Source organism: Calliphora vicina, chromosome 4 (genome assembly GCF_958450345.1).
Source record: "Calliphora vicina chromosome 4, idCalVici1.1, whole genome shotgun sequence".
In the NCBI taxonomy this organism is placed as follows: Eukaryota; Metazoa; Arthropoda; class Insecta; order Diptera; family Calliphoridae; genus Calliphora; species Calliphora vicina.
The window spans coordinates 51810736-51838578 of NC_088783.1; the positions used below are offsets into that span (position 1 = coordinate 51810736).

Below are 27843 nucleotides of genomic sequence, written 5' to 3' on the forward strand. Positions count from 1 at the left end.
TTTGGTACTTTTTCTTTATTCGATTGGTACTTTTTGTAATTTCTTCACCAATGAACCTAGAAACATGAAATAAAGCTTATATGGAACCGAGTGAGTGGGAAACCACAAGTGTGGGCTTTTTGGTCCTTTTTCTATATTCTAATGGTACTTTTTTTGAATTTTCTATAACAATGGACTTAGAGACATGAAATTAAGCATATATGGTCCTAAGTGAGTGAGAATTCTAGGGGGAGACTTTTTGGTACTTTTGCTTTATTCGAATGGTACTTTTTGTAATTTCTTCACCAATGAACCTAAAAACATGAAATTAAGACCGGAGTGAGTGGGAATCTACAAGTGACTGCTTTTTGGTACTTTTTCTATATTCGAATGGTACTTTTTGAATTTTCTGTAATAATGGACATAGAAATATGAAGTTAAGCATATATGGTCCTAAGTGAGTGAGAATTCTAGGGGGAGACTTTTTGGTACTTTTTGTTTATTCTAATAGTACTTTTTTGAATTTTCTATAACAATGAACTTAGAAACATGAAATTAAGCATATATGGTCCTAAGTAAGTGAGAATTCTATGGGGAGACTTTGTGGTACTTTTTCTTTATTCGAATGGTACTTTTTGTAATTTCTTCACCAATGAACCTTGAAATATAAAATAAAGGTTATATGGACCAGAGTTAGTGGGAATCCGCAAGTGGCTGCTTTTTGGTACTTTTTCTATATTCTAATGGTACTTTTTTGAATTTTCTATAACAATGGACTTATAAACATGGAATTAAACATATATGGTCCTAAGTGAGTGAGAATTCTAAGGGGGGACTTTTTGGTACTTTTTCTTTATTCGAATGGTACTTTTTGTAATTTCTTCACCAATGAACCTAGAATCATGAAATAAAGCTTATATGAACCCGAGTGACTGGAAAACCACAAGTGTATACTTTTTAGTACTTTTTCTATATTATAATGGTACTTTTTTGAATTTTCTATAACAATGGACTTAGAAACACGAAATTAAACATATATGGTCCTAAGTGAGTGAGAAGTCTAGGGGGAGAATTTTTGGTACTTATTCTTTATTAAAATGGTACTTTTTGTAATTTCTTCACCAATGAACCTAGAAACATTAAATAAAGGTTATACGGACCCGAGTGGGTGAGCAACTACAAGTGGGTGCTTTTTGGTACTTTTTCTATATTCTAATGGTAGTTTTTGAATTTTCTATAACATAATGGACCTAGAAATATGAAATTAAGCGTATATGGTCCTAAGTGATTGAAAATTCAAGCGGACACCTCATGGTAGCTTTTGTTTATTCTAATGGTACTTTTTTTTAATTTTCTATAGCAATGGACTTAAAAACATGAAATTAAGCATACATGGTCCTAAGTGAGTTAGAATTCTAGGGGAGACTTTTTGGTACTTTTTCTTTATTCTAATGGTACTTTTTGTAATTTCTACACCAATGAACCTAAAGCCATGAAATTAAGCTTATATGGACCCGAGTGAGTGGGAAACCACAAGTGGGGGATTTTTGGTACTTTTTATATATTCTAATGGTACTCTTTTTGAATTTCCTATAATAATGGACCTAGACTTTCCAAAAAATCGAAGAATTTCAAAACCGCGGTTTCGGTTTTAAAAAATTAAAAACCGATCGGTTTCGGTTTTGTGATAATTTATTAAATCTTAAGTATTATAGAAACAAAATTAGTTGATAATATAGGAAATGATATACAAATCTAAAATTCAAACTTGACGGGTTATGGTTTAGTGAATGCGAATTTAAAAGTGATAATCAATGGTACTATTTCCTTATTGCAATGGTACTTTTTGAATATTTTATAATAATAAACCTAAAAATTTAAAATTAGGAACACATTTTGCATTTTCTATAATAATGGACCCAGAAATATGAAATTAGACATTTACAATTAGATTCACAAAGTGAGACTTGATAGTACTATTTCTTTCTTCTAATTGGGGTGGCGAAGCGCACCGGGTCAGCTAGTTAATAATAATTTGAAAGTTTTCATACAAAAACTTATAAAACTGCGAGAGTTAAAAAGCGACTTTTTGAAACCACATTTCATCCACATAAATACAATCAAATTTAATCAGAAGGACCTCTAATTTTTTTGATTGGATCAGCACTCTATGTATTGTGTTGGCACTAGGAATGAAGGTTATACGAGGGAGGATAGAGGGAGTAGTGTTTGCGGACATTTGATTTCAATTTTCTTATATTGAAAGTGACAACAAAACATGAAGCTATTCCACATACGGACTGTACGGCTAAATACCGATTTTTTCCTGTATTGTTAGTGCCATCCACTATTCAGTCGACAGCGAATTGATAAGCCGTTGAGTTTCAGGAACAAGTTCTATAATTTCTGCAGAGCACATTCCATTGTAGTATCGGTAGAACAGGGAAACACAACCCACATTGCGATGATGTTTCAGAGAGTCTATAGAGTTGGATACCCTACTGTCATTGATAAGTACCTTCGCTCTCCTGTACGTGGTCTACTAACTCCAGAATAGACTTCGGAGCACCGGCCTGTACATGAGAGTTGTATTCCCTTTTCTGTGGGATATAGGTGGTGTAAATAGTAAGGCGATCTGATTGAGTGAAATATTTCCAAAACCATTTTAGAAAACCAAGCCACTTGAATGCTTGCTTCGACACTTGAAAAATGTGTTTTGTCCATCTCACTGAATATTCATTCATATTTACACCACCCCCAAAGAATAGATAGGCTTGGAAAGTTTGACGTAGAAGGTCGTTCAGAAAGGTAAGAAATATAATAGGAGAAAGGACGGAGCCATGCGGTACCCCTGAATTGATTTTGAACTCGTTTGATGAGATTCCATCTGCAACAACTTGAATAGTGCGATCTTTGAGAAAACTCGATATAAATCGATCAAAATTTCAATAGAAAATTTTATGTCGGCTAAAAATTTCTCCAAACTTTTTTTTAAAAATCTCCCTGAATATTTCAGTTACTGCTTTAACAGTTGACGAATTCAAATCAATATTTCGAACATAACTTGTACATTTTAGAACTGTGACCGCCAAACTTTCATTATTCTCAAAATATTATTCTAAAATGAAAACTCCTTGTTCTCTCTCTTAACCCTAAACTGTCAGCTGTTAATTTTATGAATTTTTCTTTTGCAAATTTCGAAATTTCTGTGAGTGTATTTCTTTATTCATATTAAATTTATAAGAAATTATGATTTAAATTAAAAAAGAAGAAAAAAATAAATAAATAAAAAGAGCTAATAATAATGTATGTACATTATGTATGTGAGTTTTTTGTTTTACATTAACATTGAAACTATTAATAAAATGCCGCTTGTTCTTTTTCTACCTCATACCAGCTAAAGGCTGTACCCAAAAACTGTGGCTCATTCAAATTTCGAAATACCAACAATTTTTTTTCTTTAATTTTTAAAGGAAATATATGAAAATACTATTGCCTTTTTTTAAACTTTCAAAATTTAAGAAAAATATTTCGTGTTAACCCTTTGCTGCTTACGTTTACATTTATTTTTTCTTAACTATTCCTTTATATAATCCAAACGTCGTGAATACAACACCACACAGTGGTGAAAGGTAAAACTGCTGCGCATGTGCATTTGCATTGTTTATTGCTACTAGTTGTTTAACAACAGCAACAAAGCACAACCACAACAAAAACAATTGCAATAATAACAACAACAGCAACAACAACACTAATACTTAATAATAATTGTAATGATAATACGAGAGTATAACTGACAAACAACAATGCGAATTATTTACACTCTCAAACACACAAATACAAAAACACTGCAAGTGGTAATGATGTGTATTTGAACACTGTTGCTGTTGTTGTTGTTGGTGTAGCTTGCAAGTCAAGTCTATTAAATACAACAAAAACAGCAAAAATAGCAGCATTTACTTGCAGTGGCTGTAAGTAAGTAACCTTTTGCTTTTTTTGTTTTTTGCTATTGCTGCTGCTGTTTTTATTTTGCAATCACTTCCTGCGTAACTCACGCGTTGTTTTGTTGTGTTGTTGCCACTATTGTTGTTATTAATGTTGCACGTTCTTGTCAGTTTTAATTAGTGTAACGAATATGGCAGCAATACGTAGTAAGAGAGTGCGAGTACATGAGCATTACAAATGCACTTTTAACCACTATATTTAAGTTTAAGTGCAATTTTGTTAGTGATTTTTTTGTTGTTGCTATTGTAGTTGTTGCAGTTGCTTTTCATTGTTCATTTAATTTCATACAAATCATGTTTTGTTTATTAGTCAATGTTAAATAAATCAAATTACACAGGGGTTATTTACAACAACGAAAAAAACCAAGATATTAAATTAAGCTTTTATTGGAAATGGACAATTTAATACGAAAGTTGTATTAAATTTTTATAGTTGGTATTTTCCAAAATTTAAGACCAACTTTCAAACAAACCAAACATTATTTATTACCTTAAACAAAACACCCTATTAGCAAAATATACCTACATTCCTTTAACTACCCACAAAACACATTTTTAAATTGATTTCTATAATTAAATAAGCTTTAAGCAATTTAATAATTGAAAAATAAAAATGAGAAAAAAAAACAGGAACAACTTGCCAACTTCCCCACAAACCTGCTATTTATGACACATTGGTAATAAAATTGCTGGTCACTCACTACCAGTATTACGCATTATTATTTTTTTTTATAGTAAAATAAGAAAAATAAGAAAACCCATAAAAAATAAGCTTTAAAGGAATAAAAAACCCACCAAACTAATGGCTATGACTGGGCACATTTTTTTGTATCTTTTTTTTATTTCAATCGTAAAACTTTTAAATCCTGTTAAGACTCATTATTATTTATGAAAAGCTTTCAGAAAAAAAAACTAAATATTACTTAAAATGCCCAACAATTATAATGAATCTATTGTATAGATCAGAAAAAAAAAAATTCTTTAACAAAATTGATTGATTTTGCTATTATTTCGCAAACAAAAAAAAGTTAGAGAAAAAAAGATAGTTAAATTGACTTGAAAAGAAAAAAATTTGTTAAGAAGACAAGATCATAAAATGATTAGAGGTTTTAGAAAAACAGCAAACCTGCATTTAAAAACTGATTTGTTTTTTGTGATCATTGATAGAGAGAAAGAGTTGGATTGGTGAAATGTTTTGCTTTTAGGTGTAAACGAATATATGCACCTGTGCACTATGGCATGGAAGACTAAAAATTGTTGTATATTGTAAGGAAATTTTAAACATACTTAAACATTTCCAAGTCAACTTAGCTTTTTATATATCGTCACCTAAAATGCAAAACAACGTATCATCAAAAAATTCAAAATTGATTTTATTATTGATTACGATTCACTACATCATATTACATATGTGTATAAAATTTTAAACTTTTAATATCAAAAATAACCAAGTAATATCCAAAATTGCAAGTAAAGTATCATCAAGTATATGATTTTCTTGAACAAAATAACGTATACGCTTTGAGTAATTAATTAATAAATCGCTTTTACCTTATTTTTAGGTAGTATCCTAATTTTTTTTAATAAATTTGTTTCAATTGAATATTTTTTGCACTCTTAATGAAAATTTAATGCAGAAACTTTTTTAGTTTAAAAAAGTAGTCGTATGTAATTAAAATAAAAAAAAACATAATAAAATTATTTAAAATAAAAAAAAAATGTTTTTATTTAAGTTTTTATTTTTTCATAAAAATTTATATTGATGATACGTTTTTTTGTTTCAGAAAATAACAATTCAAAAAAACGTAAGCCACATATCTTAAATTGTGCTTTGAAAAAATTATTTTTTTTTCATAAAATATATTTCTAAAGTCATTATAATTCAAATTTGAAAATTTTGTTTCAATATCTCAAGTAGTTTTCATATTATATCGTTTTTTGCTTCTCCAATAAACTTATGAAAAGTGATGTTACGTTATTTTGCATTTTAGGTGTAAGAGTCGCCCCAAAGTTACTCACCTCGGGTTACTTCGACGACAGGTTTTTATGCTGAACTTACTAGGCACAGTGGTTTAGAAACTTTATGTTTTGGAAATCATTCGGTAGCTAGTGAACGTGATATTTCACACAGTCAGTGGTGAGGTGTTTTTGAGTTGATTTGTATTTACTTGGGTTCGTAGTTTGAATGGGGGTTAGTCAATCGCCAAAAAATCAGTTATTTTTAGATAGTACTTGCAAATATGTAAAAAATTAAATAAGATTATATGTGTTATCTCTTTTATTTGACAAATTTTTGGCCGACTTTTTTTTATTTTTATTTATTTTTTTTATATCAGAAAATTCTCTAAAAATATTGTTACGTTTTTACCTTTTAAAAATGATGTTTTATATCCATTAAATAAACCTATTCTTTTGATTGCAAATAAAAGCAGTTCAGTAGTTTAAAATTAAAAACAACTCTTTATTTATTCAAATGTACACAACAAAGTTTTTAATAGTCAATCACAATAGTCTAATTTACAAATTATAAAGCACACAGTAAGGCAGTTAATTATCATTACTTAACGATGCTTCAAATTAGACTGACACGTTGGCTGCATTTCCTTCCAGCTCCTCCTCCTTGGTTGCACTGTTCAACGAGGGCCTCCATCATTACATGGTCTCTTTTCAAATCTGCTGGTTACAAATACCCACAAACCATTGTCTATATAATCCACCTCTTCCTCACACCAAATCCTCTGACTGCGGTGGCAACATTTAATGCCCAACTTTCTTACTTAAGACTTGCTCTCATATCCGAAGTCAAGGGGTATTTCAATATGTCGCCAATATATTGTCCCATATCAAACTGGAACTTTATCAAACTCGAACTTGAAAACAGTAAAAGGTGTGCTGAAATCAAAACTAGAAGCCTTTATTCTACTAGATGTTTCTGGAATAATTCGCATCTTGGCATTGAAGAAAATAAATTTTTATTTCCAAATCATGTATTTATACCCTACACCACCATAGTGGTAAATTAAAAAAACCTTCGACTTAGAATCACTTTCTGAGTCGATTAAACGATGTCCGTCCGTCTGGTTGGCTGGCTGGCTGTCCATGTAAACCTTGTGCGCAGAGTACAGGTCGCAATTTTGAAGATATTTCGATAAAATTTGGTACGTATTATTTTTTCGGCCCAAGGACCAAGCCTATTGAAACTGGCTGAAATCGGTCCATTATTTCACCTAGCCCCCATACAAATGTCCTTCCGAAATTGGACTTTATCGGTCATAAATGTTTAATTTATAAATGTATCTCCACAAATTCCGCTCCAAATAAGTTTTATATATACAAAATTCATGTCACCAAATTTTGTTACGATCGGTCCATAATTAGTCATAGCTCCCATATAGACCCGCTTCCGAAAATCACTTTAACGTGCATAAATCGCTTAAAAATGTTGATATACTCACAAAATTCAACATAGTAAACTTTAATATAGACATAAATCACACGACCTAATTTCATGGTGATCGGTCCATAATTGGTCATAGCCCTCATATAAGGCCCACTTCCGAAAATCACTCAAAAATATAAATTATTGAAATTTTAAAGGAAAAATGTTTTTGCTCTTTTACTTAGTGTAGGGTATTATATGGTCGGGCTTGACCGACCATACTTTCTTACTTGTTTTTATATTGTGTTTCTATGCACTCTCTAAGTCGAATAGTTTTTTATAAACATCTCTGGATTGTTTTCTAGTCCGGTTTCTAAGTCGGACACTTTTTTGTCAATGCCATCCACTCTACTGTTTTAACTTCAGTAACTTCTTGAAGTGTCTAGTCTATAGCTTTGGAATTTTATTGAAATTTCGCTTCCATTTCAACTAACAGTGTCGCGTTGTTGGCTCTAGAAGTTTCTTGAAATTCTTCTTTGGCATCAGCTAAAAGTTTCTCGATGTTGTCTCTAGAATTTTCCTGAACCTCAGCTTTAACTTCATTAAATTGTTCCATCATAGCAGCAAATATTGTGAGTAAGTCCATGCTGCTTGTTGTTGCACGAGTAAAGACTTCTACTTCTTCTTTATATGTGCTCGAATTCATAGGTTCTGATTTTCATATTACGTCGCTTGAATTCATCTATCAGCCTCTTTTGTAATTCCAGCTGCAGGTAACTTCAATTTATTGTATTCTCTCTTGAGTTGCTCAACTTTTAGCTCTTCAAACTTCATGACAACGATTTTTCTTCACTTCACCTGATTACGCTTTGAGAGATAGTATTTGTATTAAAGCTTCTCCGATGCAGACCCCTAATATCTTCACTTCAGGAGCCTCAAAAACCCCGCCTTCTATAGAAATTGTTAACGGTTTACACAATTGTTTTTTAGAAAATATTATTTATAACACATTTTTTATAGACAATCTTGTGTATAACTAAATTTTCTATAGAAACAATTGTGTATAACAGTATTTTCTATAGAATCTTTTGTGAATAACACAAAAAAAAATCTTGTGTATAACAGAGTTTTCTCTAGAAAATCTTGTGTATAACAGAATTTTCTATAGAAAATCTTGTGTATAACAGAATTTTCTATAGAAAATCTTGTGTATAACAGAATTTTCTATAGAAAATCTTGTGTATAACAGAATTTTCTATAGAAAATCTTGTGTATAACAGAATTTTCTATAGAAAATCTTGTGTATAACAGAATTTTCTATAGAAAATCTTGTGTATAACAGAATTTTCTATAGAAAATCTTGTGTATAACAGAATTTTCTATAGAAAATCTTGTGTATAACAGAATTTTCTATAGAAAATCTTGTGTATAACAATATTTTCTAAAGAATATTTTGTGTATAACAATATTTTCTAAAGAATATTTTGTGTATAACAGAGATTTCTGTAGAAAATCTTGTGTATAACAGTATTTTCCAATGAAAATCTTCTGTATAACAGTATTTTCTATAGATAATCATATGTTTGGTTTTGGATTTGTTGAGGGCTCCCTTTAAGTTTTGGTGGGAGATCCCTAAGTGAAATTTTTAAGAAACACCGATTCAGGCTCATCTGATCCTGGCCCATAGTACTGCTTATTTATAACTTAGATATTCGAGTGCGTGTGTAGAAATGTAGAAGTGTTATACTATAGATTTGTGTGTGCTACTTCCTGCTGCCATAAATAACAATTTCGCATAATAATGAAGCAATAAAGTGCAGATTTATTTCAACAAATAAAATGTTGATTTATTGCAATACGCACAGCATGCGTTGTATGTTTTTTTTCATTCTATTTCTTCTCAATCTGTTCAGCAGTAAACTGCGATTATTTTCGTATTTGTATGCACTTTTTAGTTTAATAAATGGCCTCACACTCATTCATACATACCTACCTATACTTGGACAGGTCAACTAAGCTTAATGTTTAAAGTCATCGTTCAAATAGACACTTGCTTTTCTAAATCTCTACTTTAGTTTAGACTTATGGACTGTAGGAGCATTGGTCTTGGTCATGTTTAACATTTTGTGTACAGATCACGATGTCTGTCCGTCTGTCCGTCCGTCTGTCTCTATGTCTATGTAACGTAAGTGGTATATTTATGCGAATACGTTTGATTTCTGTTTCTCTATATATGAATATGTATAAGTGGATGCAAATAACAACAATTGCAACAAAAACAACATCATTGGTAATAAAGAAACAGTTAAGATTTGTTTTATTGTTGTTATAGTTTTCAAATGTTACACTCGTAATCATTTTTTAGTTAAAAATCTGGGTAATAGTCCTGATTGATAACTCGCTTCTCTTTTTTTTAAAAGAAAAATTTATTATTTCTAAATTTGATAATAACTCATGAGAAAATTATGTTATAGATATCTGGATGTTCTCTTTCTAGAGACAATTTTGTTATCGATAAGATTTTTTATAAATACATTTTTTGCTATCTAGAAAGCCAAAAATCAGTTATCATTAACAAAATTTGGATTTTGTCTCTTAGATAAAATTGATTTTCTCTTACAGAAAATTTCTCTTGAGGACCTTTTGCTGTTATCAATAAGGAGTGAGATCGAAAAATTCTTAACATACATATATGTTTATAAAAAAGAAACCACTAAACTTACAGCTTTAATTTTTTTTTTATTTGATTGAAATTATTATTACAATTTACAAAAAAAATTATTTTTATAGTTTTAATCACTAGTGATGAAATTTTGAACCTTTTTCGGAAACCCTTCCATTAACGTTTTTATAGTGCTTTCTGTCACTTTGCTCGAACATGTAGTCCATCTCCGTTTAAAATCTACCACACTTTTGGACACCTTTTTTGTACTCTTCAATTCTCTTTTAACAAGAGCCCAATATCTCTCCACTGGCCTTAGCTCCGGGCAGTTTGGAGGATTTGCCTCTCTTGGTACAAATACCACATTATTGTTCTTGTACCACTCAAGGGCTTGTTTGCCATAGTGACAGGATGCCAAGTCAGGCCAAAAATAAATGGACACATTATGAAGTCTTATGAATGGAAGCAGCCTTTTTTGTAAACATTCCTTGATGTAAATTTCGGTATTTATAGAGCCCGTTGTAACAAATGAGTGGCTTCTTTTGCCGCAACTGCATATTGCTTGCCATACCAAGAACTTTCTGGGAAATTTTGTCTGCTTTTGGGTCCTAAACTTTTCTTCAACATTCCCTCGAGCATCAGCAACATAAAATTTTTGACCTGGAAGTTGCGAAAAATCTGCCAGAACATACGTTTCGTCATCCATTATGCAGCAAGAATATTTTTTTATAAAACTTGACTTCAATTTCCGTGCTCTGTTTTTGGCCTCTAAATTTTTAGTAGCGTTCCTGTCAGGAACTTTTTGAGCCTTGTATGTTTTTAAACCTGCATTAGCTTTAACTTTTCGTACCAAATAGTCCGAGCACTGAGCTAACCGGGCTGCTTTCCTACCGGATGTGTTGGGAGCTCTTTTGAAAATGCGTTCTATTTTTTTGGCTTTAGAAACATTATGTGGACCATTCCTTCTACCTGAACCAGGTTTTCTATCAACTGACAAGTTCTCCCGGTACTGTTTAATAACATTGGAAACAGTTTGACGGCAGACCTTTGTATGCTTGGCCAACTTTTTGTAAGACCAAGTTGGGTTTTGTTGAAAATATTTAATAATTTCAGTACGCACTTTTTTCTGGTCACTCATTTTAATCAGATTAACAAAAAAATTAATATAATTGACATTACACATAATAACTGACATGTTTTTCAAAGGTAACTTGATCAAAAAAAAATTCAAATAATACTTGGGTTAAAAAATGTAATGAAAAACGTGTGTTAAGAATTTTTCGATCTCACTCCTTAACTGGAATTTCTTTTATCAATAATTTGATTTTCTCTAAGAGCTGACTTTATTTTTCTCTTAAAGAAAATTTCGAATTTTTTCTTTTAAAGAAAATTTTATTGTCGTTGAGTTTTCTCTTTTTGTTATTTTCTTCGAGTGTAACTAACATTTTCTTTTTTATTGTTTCTAAGCTGGCTAAACAGCCAGCAGCGCTAAAAGTCACACACAAACAAATGAATTGTAATGAAATAAAACAAAACGACTCTGACTCTGACTACGTACGTAAATATACGACGTAGTCAAACCAATGAACAAATAAATAGAAAAATTACTGTCTGATATTTAAATGTGGCCTTTGAAGATAAAAAAAAACAAAAAAATGTTCACAATGAACAGCAACAAATCTCTTGCAGAGTTTACAATTTTAAAATGAACAACAACAATAACATATTCATACAATTGTTGTACGATCTATTTCTCTCTTTCTCGCTTGATCTAACTAAACTAAAAATCTAAACGAGATCGTAATCTAAAACAACCAAATACTTAAATAATATTTTAGGAAAAAAAAACTGCACAACAAAAAAAAGTGTTACTATTTTATAACTATTTTAATTTTTGGCTCGTTGTGCACTCACAGAACGTGCACTATTAAGATGAAGGTTGTTTACGGAGATTCCTATTTAAATATTGCTGTTGTAGTAATCTTCCACCACGTCGTCTTCTTTGTACTCCATGGAAATTTATAGGTAAAATATTGTACAATTTTCAACTATAAAACCAAAATTATAAAAAAAAATAAATAATTTGAGTTTGTTTTTTTTTTTTCTCATTTGTGTTAACAAATATAATTAAAACAGTTGGTGCGAAAAATTACTTTAACGTTCAAAACTAAACAAAATAAATTGCAAAAAAATATAAAAAATATGTATAACCATGTTTGAGGTTTTTTTTTCGTTACGAATTTAGCCATAATTTACTGCACGCTATAGAGGTAACCCAGCAAAGTTTGTGAAAATTTAAATTTTTGTAATTAGTTTTTTATATGAGACCTTAATATAAATAACAGAGTAGTAGATTGTAAACGATTTCTTGAAGAAATTTTTTTAATATTGGGTGTATGACTTAAAAATGCGGATTTTTTAAAATGTTTGGCTTTTATTTTGAAACATTTGTACAATATAAATTTATTCAAAGTATTGACCATTGTTAGCTATAAACATTTCCCATCTTTCTGGCAACATACTGCCAGAAGGCAAGAACTGCTCATCTTTTGAGGCCAAGAATGAATCAAGCACATATCGAATACTCTTTTCCAAAGTGAAGCGTATCCCAGAGAAAGCGTTCTGCATCGATCGAAACAAATAGTATCCGGACGTGACAAGATCTGGGGGGTTATTATGTAACTTCTTTGGAAAAGAAATTCGTTCGAATCTGTATGCTTTAAACATTGTATTTCGAAAGTGTTTCGTTTCGAATCGAATTACATAATAACCCCCCTGGACTATAAGGCGGGTGAGTTAAAACGTCCCAACCACTTCTTTCAAAATAGTTTTTAACAGATATTTTGGTCCGCATATTCTGGGCGTTTTTCGGCAAATGCTCGCTTCAAACGAATCAGTTGTGTTCGGTACAGGTTCCCCATGATGATCCCACCAAATTTAGAGCATTTCCTTAGCGCCATGGATATTTGCTTTGGTGTCGATTCGGCTGGTTAAAGGATCCATTTTTCATCTTAAGTAATGCTTCGGTTCAAAAATAATTTTCTTTTTAGCGTTCAAGCAGCATTTCGGACATGATCAAGGTCTCTCGGCTTCAATTCGTGTGGTACTCAATTTCTCTGCTTTTAGATGAATCCTGCTGCTCGCAAACGTTTTGAAATTGCTAATTGAGTAGCTCTCAATGATGTTGCAATCTCTTGTTGAGTTCTACAACAATTTTCATGGAGTTCTGACTTCATTTCTTGGTCTTCAAACTTTTTTGGCTGGCTTGGGCGATTTTTGTTTTCCGTGCAAAATCACACTTCTGAACCGAACTGGATTTTTAGTGATAACTTGATTTTTTTCTCATAAAGAAAATTTTGTTATCGAGAACTGACATTTTTTTCTTAGAGAAAATTTTGTTTTTCATTAATTGGATTTTTTTTCTCTTACTAGACAATTTTGTTATCGATAACTGCATGTTTTCTCTTTTAACTGTTTTTTTTTGTTGAAATTTTTTCTCTTTTTGTTTTTCAATAACTGAATTTTTTTTTCATAGAGATAATTTTTTTTATCGAGAACTGATATTTTTTCTTTGAGAAAATTTAGTTTTTCGATAACTGGATTTTTTTCTCTCTAGAGACAACTTTAATAGAATTTTGTAGAACTGAGATTTTTTTTCTTAGAGAAAATATTGTTAGTGAAAACTTGATTTTTCCTTGATAGCAGGATTTTTTTGCTCATAAACAATATTTTATACTGAAATTTTGTTCTTGGCTGGCTTGGGCGATCTTTGTCTTCCGTGCAAAATCACCACTTCTGAACCGAACTGGATTTTTAGTGATAACTGTATTTTTTTCTCATAAAGAAAATTTTATTATCGAGAACTGTCTTTTTTTCTTAGAGAAAATTTTGTTTTTCATTAATTGGATTTTTTTTTCTCTTACGAGACAATTTTGTTATCGATAACTGGATGTTTTATCTTAAAGAAAATTTTGTTTTTCAATAACTGAATTGTTAGTAATAACTGGATTTTTTTGTCATAGAGAAAAATTATTTTTCTTAGAGAAAATTTTGTTATCGATAAAAAAACTTAAATTTTATCTTAGAAAAAATATCGAGAACTGAGATTTTTTTTTTTTGAGAGAATTTTTTGTATAACTGTATTTGTATAAGAGAAAATTATGTTATGGAGAATTGTAATTTTTTTCTTAGAGTCAATTTTGTTATCCATAACTTTATTTTTTCTCTTAGAGAAAATGTTCCTATCGATAACAAGATGTTCCTATCGATAAGAAATTTTGTTTTTAATAAAAAAATAGTTTCTTATAGAAAACTTATTTCTCTTAGAGAAAATTATTGTTTTTTTATACCCTTCACCTTCGCGAGAAGGGTATATATAAGTTTCTAATTCCGTTTGGAATTTCCACAATAGAATTTTCCGACCCTATAAAGTATATATATTCTGGTTCCTTATAGATAGCGGATTTGATTAAGCCGTGTCCGTCTGTCTGTCCGTCTGTTTGTTGAAATCAATTTTCGGAAGACCCCAGATATCTTCGGGATTCAAATCTTTAATAATTCTGTCAGACATGCTTTCGAAAAGTTTCCTGTTTAAAATCAGCAAAATCAGTCCACAAATGGCTGAGATATGAGAAAAAAACCAGGACAACCTCGATTTTTGACCTATTTTTTTCCTATATCTGGATTACTAAGTCATTAATATAGACAATATGGATATCTAATGAATGATATATCAAAGGCCTTTGCAACGACATACATATATAAGACCATAGTAAGTTGGACCCACAAAATTTTAACCGAATTTTGTTTCACCAAAAAATTAATTTTAACAAAAAATTTTTTTTTAAAATTGAAAAAAAAAATTATAAAATTTTTAAAAAAATTTAAATTTAAAAAAAAATTTTTTAAAAATTATAAAATTTAAAAAAAAAAGATTTTAAAAATTCGAAAAATGTTTTTTTCCAAAAATTAAAAAAACAACTTTGGAAACAAATTTTGTTTACCTAAAAATATTTAAAATTTGTGTTTTTAAGTATAATTTGGTGAAGGGTATATAAGATTCGGCACAGCCGAATATAGCTCTCTTACTTGTTTTTATTTTAATTTGTTAATATCGCTGGGTTTTGGTCCCACCACAGATATTCATACTTTGTTATGTTTTGTTTGTAGTGTATATTTTTTCTCCATTTTCACTTCATATACAATTTTTGGGATCCTCGTTTTTTATTTTTGTAAATGACTTCTGGAAAAGCAGAAAAAAATTTACGCTTATTGCATATGTAAATTAAATTTGCATGTTTTAACAATATTTTCATTTATAAAGTTTAGCCAGTGGTATTTTTTGTAGCCAGACTTGATGATGGTTGGATACTGCGTTGTTTGTTATTTAAAGAGTTTGCTAAATACTAACAACACCTTTGAAATAATAAAAAAAAATGAAGCCAACTATTTAATTTACTATAATTCTAAAAATCTATGATTGAATTTGTATTTGCATTAAATTTTTAATAAAAATTAGAAATACAAATTTTTAGAAAATCTTATGGTTGTTTTAATATTTTTCCAACTGGCAATCCAGTTTGCTAAATATGCACTTTTGCAGACTGTAATAATTTATTTTGCTTCTGTTTTTTTCTCCTGCAAATTTACGCACGCATGCGTTAATTACAGGGAAAATGTTGCTTTCAGTATCCCACGCCTGATTTTCAAATTAACACCTAGGAAAGAAAAACTTTCAAATAACTCTTGTGTCTAGTTTAGATGTTAAAATCAACCAATTGAAAAAGTTTTCTTGTAGAGAAAAAACAAAAATTCATAACATTAATAATGTTAATAGTGGATACTGGTACAAGTAAAAGGTTTTAAATTAAGACATAAATCATTTGTGGTTTGCAAAAGATTAATAGTTTTAAAATATAGAGACTTTTACACACTTTTTTAACAATTGAATTTACTTTTCAAGGAATTAGTTGTCCTTGAAAAGCGCATACATATGCAGAAGTAGAAAATATTATTATCAGAGCCTCGCTTAAAGTATCATATAATTAGAAAAAGTAATGTTTTTCTCAGTTCAAAAAATTAGCTTTCAAACATTTCCTTGCATGTGGTCTTTTTGCTCATCCCATAAATGCCATTAGAAATAATTATGTTTTTGTAAAATTCCCATATATTTTTTATAAATATTTCCCCCTTCAAAGCTAATAAAGAACAAATTTTAAACAACAATTTACATATTTTTTCTAACTATAATTAAGCTCGCAGCTAAATCTACTAATTTGTTAATTATAGTGCTTGAACGGGAAAAACATGTGTAACAACTGCCTTTTGGTGGCTTTTTTAGTATGGAAAACAAAAGACCGTTTAAAACAATTTTTAATAGACACATATTAAGAAACCATATTTTTTTATTTACCTCGTTTTTGATTTATTTTTAGCCAATGGCTAAAACCCCAGACACACACAACAATTGCAAATTTAATAAATTCTAATAACGCATGATTAAAGCAAAACTGATTGAAGAATAACATCCTCAACCTGAGAGTCAGTTGCACAAGCTTGTCAAGCGTTTGGTTGTTTTGGTAATAATTTCTTAATTTAGTATGTGTCCATAGATAAAGTTTCATCAATTATTGTATTATTTATGAATATTCATTAAAATAAATGTAAAAATAAGTAATTATATTAATAATAAGAAAAGACTCATGTAGCTGAAAGATAACATGAACAAAAATGCTCTAAGACGACCATGACTTGTTGTAAAGACATGTGTCAATGAATATTGTAACGCACCTTAATATTTTTTGCATATATCTTTATATATTGCGGCAATGAGGTAAAGAAATAGAGGCGTAACAATGGGAGGAATATTTTTCACAAAGTTCTGAAGTGTTTTTATGCAAAATTGAGAATTTTTTCTAATAAAAACTTTAGTTTTTTTAGAGAACAATCAAGAGCTTATTGGAAAATGTTTAATTTTATTTTTTTGTTAATGATTTTTTTTTTCTTAGAGAAAATTTTGTTTTTCAACATCTTTACATTTTCTCTTACAGACAATTTTGTTATCGATAACTGGATTTTTTCTCTTAAGGAAAAGTTTTGTTTTAAAGAGACAGTTTTGTTATCGATATCTGGATTGTCTTAGAGAACATTTAGTTATCGATAACTGGATACTTTATTATTGATAACTGGATTTCTCTTAGAGAAAATTTTGATGTCGATAACTGGATTATTACTTAGGGATAATTTCGTCATTGTCATCGAGATCTTGATTTTTTCCTTAGAGAAAATTTTGCTATCGATAAGTGGATTTTTTTTAATGAAAATTTTGTTATCGATAACTGGATTTTTTCTTAGAGTAAATTTTGTTAAAGATCAAATTTTTCTTAGAGAAAATTTTGTTATCGATGAATTTTTTCTTTAGCGAAAATTTTGTTATTGGATTTTTTTAATGAAAATTTTATTATTGATAACTGGATTTTTTCTTAGAGAAAATGTTGTTTCCGATAACTGTATTTATTAGATTTTTTCTGTTAGAGAAATTTTTGTTTTCGATAAGTGGATTTTTTCTGTTATCGATAACTGGAATTTCTCTAATACAAAACGTTGTTATCGATAACTCGAATTTACCTATGAAAAAATGTTGTTATCGATTACTGAAATTTTTCTCTTAGAGACAATATTGTTATCGATAACGGGATTTTTCTTAGAGAAAATGTTATCGATAACTGGATTATTTCTTAGAGACAATATTGTTATCAATAACTGGATTTTTTCTTAGAGAACATTTTGTTATCGATAACTGGATTATTTCTTAGAGACATTTTTTTATCGATAACTAAAATTGTTCATAGAGAAAATTAAGTTTTAATAATGTTGTTATCGACAACTCGGTTGTTTTCATAGCTCGAATTTCTTGTACAAAATTGTTTGATATTGATATCTGAAATATCTGTTTATTTTTAGACAGCACTCCCTCTCTATGTAATCATGTTACCACCTCACTGCCTAAAATAGTCAAAATAAAAATATTACGCAAAAATTTACTTATTTACACACTTTTTCAGTCGTCTGAGTTTATTTAGTTAAGAAATTAACATTAATTTATGAATATTTATATACAAATGTTAAACAGACGACAACACATGGCAACTGTCTGTCTGGCTATGAAATTTTCAACACAGTGCAGTCACTAAAATATAAAAACCAAATACCAATATAAACTAAAGAGGTCACATATAATCTAACATAAAAATTAAACATAAATTTTCTTTAAGAGAGCGGATTCAATCAAAATGCTTAAAATTTTATTATCAACAGACTAAATAACAAATTTATTATTTCTAATTTAAAAAAAAGGTTCATAAAATTAAAACATTGATCTGAATACAAGAAGAAAGAAACTATATTATTCAAAGGAAAATAAAACGAATCTTGGGAATTTTAAAGTCATCATCAGTCACCAGACACAAACAAACAAACAGCCAACCAACCACCACCAACGTGTAACTCGAACATACGACCGAAACTCCAGAGTGCATGTTAGTTAAATCAGTCTAAACTTAAAACATTAAACGCAATTTATTATGTGGCATGCGTCGGTGCAGCACTTGTTTTGCAAATTGCACTTAAAAATGCATTTATTACACTCTTGTCGACGAGTCCCACAAAATATACATACAAACATACATACGATTACAAACATTTTACATACAAGTTGGATATTCTCATACGTTTAATTCTTGGTTGGATGGTTGGTTGTTTGTTTGTTTGTATGATTGGCTGGCTGGTCGTTTGCTTTCTTTAGCTGGTGATTGTGACGGTGGTAAAAGATCATCACCATGCACCACAATATTCAAACACTTGAGTTGATTTTTTTTTTTGTTTTTCTCAAAAGCCAGAAAATAAGAAGAGGATCAACGACGTTCGCGTTGTTTCTTTAAATATTCATTCCTGTGATCGTAACTTTTCAATGATCGTTGGTAATTTGAAGCCTCAGTGTGTGATTTTTCATTTCTTATTTCGTTTCTTTTTTCTATATTATATTATATGTGAGGTACTCGTATGTATTAAGAATGTAGTTGATTTTTAAACGTTAAATGTCTTTCTTTTTTTTAAAGAAACACTGAAAGAAAAGATTTAGTAAAACTCTGCTTAAATGTCATTAATGATTACAAAAAAAACTTTGAAGGAAAAGTGACCAGTTAGCGATAACAAAAGTTTATCCAAGCAAAAAATCCAATTATTATCCATAACAAAATTTACTTCACGAAAAATTTGCAGTTATCAATAACAAAATTGTATCTAAGAGAAATAATTAAGTTATGGGAACTGGATTTTTTCTAGAGAAAAGTTTGTTATCCATTACTAATTTTTTTGTTTTACAGAGAATTTTGTTATCGATAACTGGATTTTTCCAAGAGAAAATTTTGCTATCAATTACTGGATTTTTCTTATAGAAAATTTTGCTGTCGATAACAAAATTTCTCTAGGAAAAAATCCAGTTATCGATAACAAATACTTTTTTAAAAGAAAAAATTCAGTTATCGAATACAAACTGTTTTCTAGAAAAAAACATGCAGTTATCGATAGCAACATCCAGTTAACGATAACAAAAAGTTCTCTAAGAGGAAAAATCAATAGAACATTTTAATTTTAAGAGAATAAATCCAGTTATCGATAACAAAATTGTCTCTAATAGTAAAAATTTCTGTCTCGATAACAAAATTTCCTCTAAGAGAGAAAATCAATACAAAATTATCTCTAAGAGAAAACATCCAGTTATCGATAACAAAATTGTCTGTAAAAGAAGAAATTATGTTATCGATAACAACATTTTCTCTTAAAAAAATCGATAACGAAATTTTCTCTAAGAGAAAATGTCAATACAAACTTTTCTCTAAGAGAATAAAATCCAGTTAGCAATAACAAAATTGTGTCTAAGAATGAACATTTCTCTTTCAATAAAAAAAATGTTCTCCTAAGGAGAAAATCCAGTTATCGTTATTAAATTTTCTCTAAGAAAAACAACTTCTGTAAAATGTCCAGTTACAAAATTGTCTCTTAGAGTAAGAATTCCTGTCTCGATAACAAAATTTTCTCTAAGAGAGAAAATCAATACGAAATTTTCTGTAGGTGAAATAATCCAGTTATCGTTAAAAAAAAATTGTTATTAAGAGAAAAAATCCAGTTATCGATAACAAAATTTTCTCTAAGAGAAAACATCCAGTTGTCGATAACAAAATTTTCTGTAAAAAAAATCGATAACAAAATTTTGTCTAAGAGAAAAAGTCTATACATAATTTTCTCTAAGATTAAAAAATCCAGTGATCGATAACATAATTGTCTCTATGAGTACACAGTTCTGACAAAATGTTCTCCAGGGGAGAAAATCCAGTTATCGATAACAAAATTTTCTCTAAGAGAAACTACTCCTGTTTAGGTAGAAAATATTCACGTTATCTGTCAATTACTGGATTGTTATCAGTTGTTTGTAAAACATACCAACATATTTCTCAAAGTGTACAAAATCCTAAATACATTCTCTTCTAACAATAGTCGTCAATAAATAGTGGGGCTGTAAAAAAATACTATATATTTTTTATTTATTTGTATTACTCTCTATTTTTAACATCCTTTAGTTAAACTTTAATTCTCAACTATTTCTTTTTTATTTGTCTCAATTTTATTTGTTTATGGTGGCCTTTCATTTCTAGAGCTTTACTTCACTATGTCCGTTTATTTTATTTTTTTGTTGTTTAACAACACGCATAATTAAAATGAATCAAATTGCAATGCAACACAATTATTTAGTCAACATACTAAAAAATACAAACACACACTCACTCACTCACTGAACTCTATGCAGCACAAACAGCCTACAACTTGCAACATCAACATTGAGAGAGTAATAAAATAAAAAAAATTCTAGCAGTGTAATAAATTTAATGTAAATAGTCTGGAACCAAAAAAAAGAAAAGAAATGATTTTCCTCTGAGGTCATTTTGTTAAACTCAAGTTTAAGCTTAAGTTAACTAAAAAAATTGATTGAAATTCTCAGGCATTCTTCTATCAGCCATGTTAACTGGTGTGTGAACAATCGAACTCTGTGTTTCTGGTTATTTTTATTTTTTTGTATATGTTTCAATTTATTTTCAATTATTCCATGATCTCTTCTATTACATGTTGATTAATTACACTTTGCAAGAAAGCTTAAGTTTTTGCAAGTGTAGTGTAGTTAGTGTTGTATGTTCCAGGGTTTTGTTTGTTGTAGCGTTGGGTTCAATTTTAAATCCTCTTAAAATTACCGACACGTCTTTTGGTATGCATGTTTTTGGGACCATGTTAACAACCAATGAAGGAGTGGGTAGTGAGACATTGATTTTGATTTTTGGTGAGTTTTTATGTTGAACATGAAAAAAAACAGTGATAAACTTATTTATACAAGAGATTTATTTAAGAAATTTTAGTTTATGGCAACAATTTATTTAAAATATTTATATAGGTTATCAAATTTGTGCACTTGAAGATTAAATTATTGGTAATTGCTATAGATTATTTTAAATGTTCTCTTTCCTAATTGTCCAGATAGACTTTGCATTTTTAACCTGCGATCAGGTCAGGGAAAACCCGGGAAAAAATAGAACAAAATTTGTTGTAAAACAAGTGTAACACTCATCCGGTATGAAAGCTAATGCGGGACTATTTGCTTTTGTTAATTTTTTAAACTTTTTCACGAAACGAAATGCTATGGAAAATACATCCAAAATAATTTTAATTTCTTTATTTTTCATACATCAAAATAGTACGAATGTCGCGTTCCTGATCCAGAAATTCTCCATATACTTTTATATGACAAATTATAAAAATCTTCCAAAAAAATGTAATGTATGACTTAAAACTGCGCTATTTACAATAGATGGCGAATCTCATGAACGCGATTTTTGTTTTTAATAACTGATATGTCATTTTAAAGGGTACATATCTGTCATTTATTCTCACTTAGTTACTGAACATTTTAGTGTAAACAACAATTTTTTTTTCTTCGATAACGTCAAATTTTGTAGCTTCATATGCGGGAAGTTTAGCTTTACTTCTTTAATTCAAAACAAAAAGTGCCGCTGAAGCACACCGATTGCTCACCAATGCTTCTAGTGAAAGTGTTCCATCGTTTTCAACGAGCGAGTGATGGTTTGTTCGGTTCAGAAGTGATGATTTTGGCACGGAAGCCAAAGATCGCCCAGACCAGCTAAAAAAGTTTGAAGACCAATAATTAAAAGCATTACTGCATGAAGATTATTGTAAAACTCAATATGAACTTTTAAAATCATTATGAGCTACTCAAGCAGCAATTTCAGTCGAAGTCGAGAGACCTTGAAAGACGATTTTTTTGTCGGAAATGATGCTTGATAAGATAATCATTTTTGCACCGAATCATTACATGCGATTGAAAATGGATTGCGAAAACCGGAAGCGTAAGAGAAGACCAAGCATCCGAATCGACACCAAACCCAAATATCCATGGCGCTAAAGTATTGCTCTGTATTTGGTGGGAGTAAAAGTGTCCTATCTATTATGATCAGCTGAAATCTTGCCAAACCATCACATCAATTGGCCGAAAAACGAGGCTCCATGTTGCAATACCTGCTAAAAACTATTTAGAATGAAGTGGTTGGGAAGATTTGCTTCACCCGTTTTATAATCCAGACCGTGCCCCGTCCGACTACTATTTGTTTCGATAGAAGCACAACTCTTTCTCTGGAATACGCTTCACAATTTGACCTCAAAAGATTAGCAGTTATTTTGGCGCGGAATCCATATGTTGACTAAAACATGGGAAAAAGTCATAGCTAACAATGGCCAAAGATAGAAATTTTAAAAAATCCCGCAATTTTAAGTACTACATTCAATAATTTCGCCAAGTAAATTTTGTTTCCAAGTTAAAATTATTTTCTCAAATATATCAAGTAACTAATACGATACGACTTGGACAGAAAAGTGGTGTTGGTTGGTTTTGTACTGCAGATCAGACAGATGGGAAGGTAATTCCCATCGAGCAGAATTAAAAAAAAATATTAATAAATAAATAAAACTAAATATCTCTTGTACTAAAACAGACAGATTACATATATATGCATGTTCGTCGTTGTAAAGGTCTTTGAAATATCTATCATTAGATATCCATATTGTCTATATTAATGACTTAGTAATCCAGATATAGGTCAAAAATTTGTTCCTCATATCTCAGCCATTTGTGGATCGACTCCGCTATCTATAAGCATCCAGTATATATATATTTTATAGGGTCGGAAAATTATATATTTGGGGTATTCACACGGTCTACTATTTGGTCATATTGTCATAATGTCCTAATATATTTTGATAGTTTAAACAAATTTTTGTTGTGTTTCAAACAAAAAAGTTCTAAAAGTTTTAACTATGTTTATTGTTTTGACATAAAATAATACTTTTTTTGTTTAAAACACAACAACAACTATTATAATATATTAGGACATTATGACAATATGACTAATAGTAGACCCTGTGAATACCCCAATTATATCTCACGAAGGAAATTTTGTTAATTAAGCGTAAAGAGCTTTATTTACAACTTTTGAATCTTTGGTAACCCCCACTGAAATTTTCCGGCCTTGTCCTTTTTTAAAGGATTTTTTGGATTCTCTCGAAAAATGGTCAAATTGACCCATAAAGAGACGAGATAGAGGGTTAAGATCTTCCACAAAAATTATCCCCATAAAATTCCACAATATACCTCTGACAATAAGAATTCTCTCAGACATTAACTCACAACATTTTTTTCAGTTAGTATAATGCTCCCTTCGATTAAAAAAATATAAGTTTATTAAAAAAAATGATCTACTCAACATGCCCTTTCAGAATTATAGGGTCGCTGTTCTGTTCCAATCAAAAAGTCTTAACACTGGACAGTATTATGAAACTACTTCCAGGTAATACGGGATGTAAGTAGTAATCATTACCAAATAGGTATGATATTGCTGTTTTTGCTCGTTTTGCAACAGAATTTATGTAATTTTTTTTTGAGAATTACGTTAAGCTTCATTCAATACTTTCAGTATATTCCAAATTCTTTAAAATAATTAAAAACATTAAATGGAAAGTGATATAAGGGAGTGGGGAATTCATGTTTTTGATATTTAAAAACTTACGTTTCTCCGAATTCTCAAAACTCTTTTAGAGTCTTTTTAAATCTTTCTGTATTAACTGCTGTTTTTAACACTTATACTATATGATTAATGTTTATGTATATAAAAACTGTATGTGTAAATTAATATGGCTTAAACTATGTATAAGTATGTATGAATTTATCTGAATGTGTATTTTATGTTTGCATATCAATTACTAGACATTTAAATGCAATTAAATTGCAATGTAATGCAAAACGTAACAAGCATTTAAATAAAAAAATTCAAACGAGTGATATTTATATGTACATAACAAAATGTCGGTATGTGTGTGTCCGTCCGTCCGTCTGTCCGTCCATTCAATAAGTACAAATTAAACAAAACTGCATGGAAAACCAACTAAACGGCATAAAAGATTTTTGTGTGATTTTTTTCTCATATTCTCCATACGGCAAAACGTGTAAACACCACATGACATCGAACACGCGCGTGCGCAAAACAAAAAAAAATATGTATGCATTTACGTATGCATATTTAATACAAACTAATATGCCTGCATATGCTTGAAATATGCTAAGCGAGAGAGAGTGAATGAGATAGATAGAGAGAGAGCTGAATAAATGCAACAGATTAAATTACAATTTCCGTGATTTTTATTATGCTTTTAAAAAGATTTATAATGATCTTTACCGAAATCCACAAAAAAACAAAGAACTATTATGTGTTAAATATTTATATATAGATTAAGATTTAATAATAAATTTAATTTTTTTCTTTTGTAATTTTCAGCAGCGTAAGCTGTCACCGACATGGGCAGTGAGCACTACTGCTTGAGGTGGAACAATCATCAATCCAACCTGTTAGGGGTGTTTAGTCAATTACTACAGGACGAGAGTCTGGTGGACGTCACATTAGCTTGTTCAGAGGGCGCTCCCATCAGAGCCCATAAGGTAAGTTTACAACTTCCTCTATTTTTTCTAACTTTACTTTTATGTATGTATATTTGTTTTTGTTTAATAGAAAAATGTATGTATGTAACGAAAAAAATACTTGTCATATTAGCACTTTGTCACTTTAGCTGGCGTCATAATGATGATGATGACAAGGTCAATTTTCTGTATTGTGTGTTTTTTAGCGTTTTCACAATATGTATGTATTTTTTTCTTTACAATTTACTTGTACGTTTTTAGTTTTTTTCATAGTTATTGTCTATTTTTGCTTGGTTGCAATGATTGTGTTTATCATGGTGGTGGTGTTTTTTTTTTAAATGAAAATCGTGTTTGTCAATTGAAATTATGACAGCTTCAAAGCAACAATTCTTGTTAAATTAAGCGTAAAATTCTTTATTGTAAATGGACATAGAATTGTTGTAAAAATGCAGAGCATTGTGAGATTTTAAAGAGCCCTACATCAGCTAAACTTTGACTTTAATATGTAATGTCCCAGGATTTACGCAATATTTGAATTAAAAACAAAACACAGTTTTGTTCTTTTGCTTGACAACATATTTTAGAATCTCCATAAGGTCAAAAATGCCACCAAAAGAACTCCTCATCTTTTGAGGCCAAGAACGAATCAAGCTTATTTCGGATACTCGGTTCCAAAGTGAAGCGTATCCCAGAGAGAGCGTGAGGCAAAACTTCCCAACCACTTGTTTCTAAATAGTTTTTAACAGGTATTGCAAAATGTGGCCTAGCGTTGTCATAATGGAATATTACAGTTTCATGTCCGGCCGCACATTCTGGGCGTCTTTCGGCAAATATTCGATTCAAGCAAATCAGTTGCTTTCGGTACAGGTTCTCTGTTATGGTCTGGCGAGATTTCAGCTGCTCTTAATAGAGATGACCCTTTTGCTCCCACCAAATACAGAGCATTACCTTAGCGCCATGGATATTTAGCTTTGCTGTGGATTCGTCAGGTTGGCCGGGCTTCACATACGATCTCTTACGCTTGTGGTTATCGTAATGCAACAATTTTTCATCGCAAGTAACTGCAAGTAATGATTCGTTGCAAAAATAATTTTATTTTATATAGTAGTTGAAGTCATACAAAGTCGTCTTGCAAGGTCTCTCAGCTTCAATTCGTATGGTACCCAACTTCCCTGCTTTTGTTTGAGTAGCTCCCTATGATTTTGCAATATCTTGTTGAATTTGTGATCGTGTCAAAATTACAACTTCTGCACCACACAAATCATCTCTCGCACGTTGAAACCGATGAAACACATTCACCATAAACTTCAGTGAGCAATCGGTATGCTTCAGCGGCACTTTTTTTTCAAATTAAAGAAGTCAAGCAAAACTTCCCGCATATAAGGCTTTGTTGCTATAAAATTCGACATTTTCAAGGCAGAAAAAAAAACCAAAAAGTTCATGTCATAATTGTCAATGATTATTTAGCATAGAGGTGGCTAAATTTCCTTATTCAATTCACTGAAGGTTGTGTACTTATTGTCATAGACCTATTATATCAAATAAACCCATGAAAAGTAATGCAATCGTATTAAAACTTTCGATCTAGTGAACTAATTCTGATCACCAAAGCTGTTGTTTTCAGAATTGTCAGGCCATTACAAAGTTCCTGACGTAAAATTAATCCATAGTAACATAAAAGAGAATTGAATTGACAAAAAACTAGCCACGTGACTGGTTCTTGGTGGTAGGGTTTGCTTCTAGTTGGAATACTTTAAATAGCGAAGGAGGTCAATTGAGACTACATATTCAGAGCTCTCACAGTTCTAATTCCAATGAACTGGATTAGTCTACATACTTATTTTCTAATGAAACCTTGAATAAAACTTTATAAATTCTTCGATGAATTGTCAATTTATTAATACTTTTAAACCAGCTACGTGGTGTATCCCAGTGTTTTATGCTATGACTCTTATCTGTATTGTAGTACTTGTTTCACAAGTTAGGGGTTGAATACGTTTTGGGCTAACTATTATTAATTTACCATTAACTGAAAATGTAGTATAAACCGAATCTTATATACCCTTCACCAAATTATACTTCCAAATTCAAATTTTAAATATTTTCAGGTAAACAAAATTTATTTTTTTTTCCAAAGTTGTTTTTTTTAATTTTTTGGAACAAGTTTTTTTTTCCAATTGTTATTTTAAAATTTTTTTTTAAATTTAAATTTTTTTTAAAGATTTTAAATTTAAAAAAAAACATTTTTTGGTGGAAAAAAATTCGGGTTAAAAATATTTTTCCCGATTTTGACCCATTGTAAGTCAAACTTCGTTGCAAAGGTCTTTGAAATTTCTATCATTAGATATCCATATTGTCTATATTAATGACTTACTAATCCAGATATAGGTCAAAAATCGAGGTTGTCCTGGTTTTTTCCTCATATCTCAGCCATTTGTGGACCGATTTTGCTGAAACTTCTCGAATGCATGTCTGACAAAATTATTGAAGATTTGGATCTCGAAGATATCTGGGGTCTTCAGAAAAATGATTTCAACAAACTGACGGACAGACAGACAGACGGCCATGGCTTAATCGACTCCGCTATCTATAAGGATCCAGAATATATATACTTTATAGGGTCGGAAAATTATATTGTGGAAATTACAAACGGAATGACAAACTTATATATACCCTTCTCACGAAGGTGAAGGGTATAAAAATGATTTCAGCCCTTTGTCTTCTGTTCCCA

The 27843-nt window shown here is 30.2% G+C and overlaps 1 protein-coding gene across 6 annotated transcripts in view; it reads left to right on the plus strand.

The window, feature by feature from the left end:
* The window catches only part of mamo (maternal gene required for meiosis), a 595590-nt gene that overhangs the window by 414924 nt on the left and 152823 nt on the right, over positions 1-27843 (plus strand). For all 6 annotated transcript variants that reach the window (XM_065509714.1, XM_065509713.1, XM_065509718.1 and 3 more), the window contains one exon: positions 24973-25133. In XM_065509714.1, coding sequence (XP_065365786.1) covers positions 24993-25133 — 141 coding nt within the window. In that variant the 5' untranslated portion in view covers positions 24973-24992. The remainder of the gene's footprint in view (positions 1-24972; positions 25134-27843) is intronic.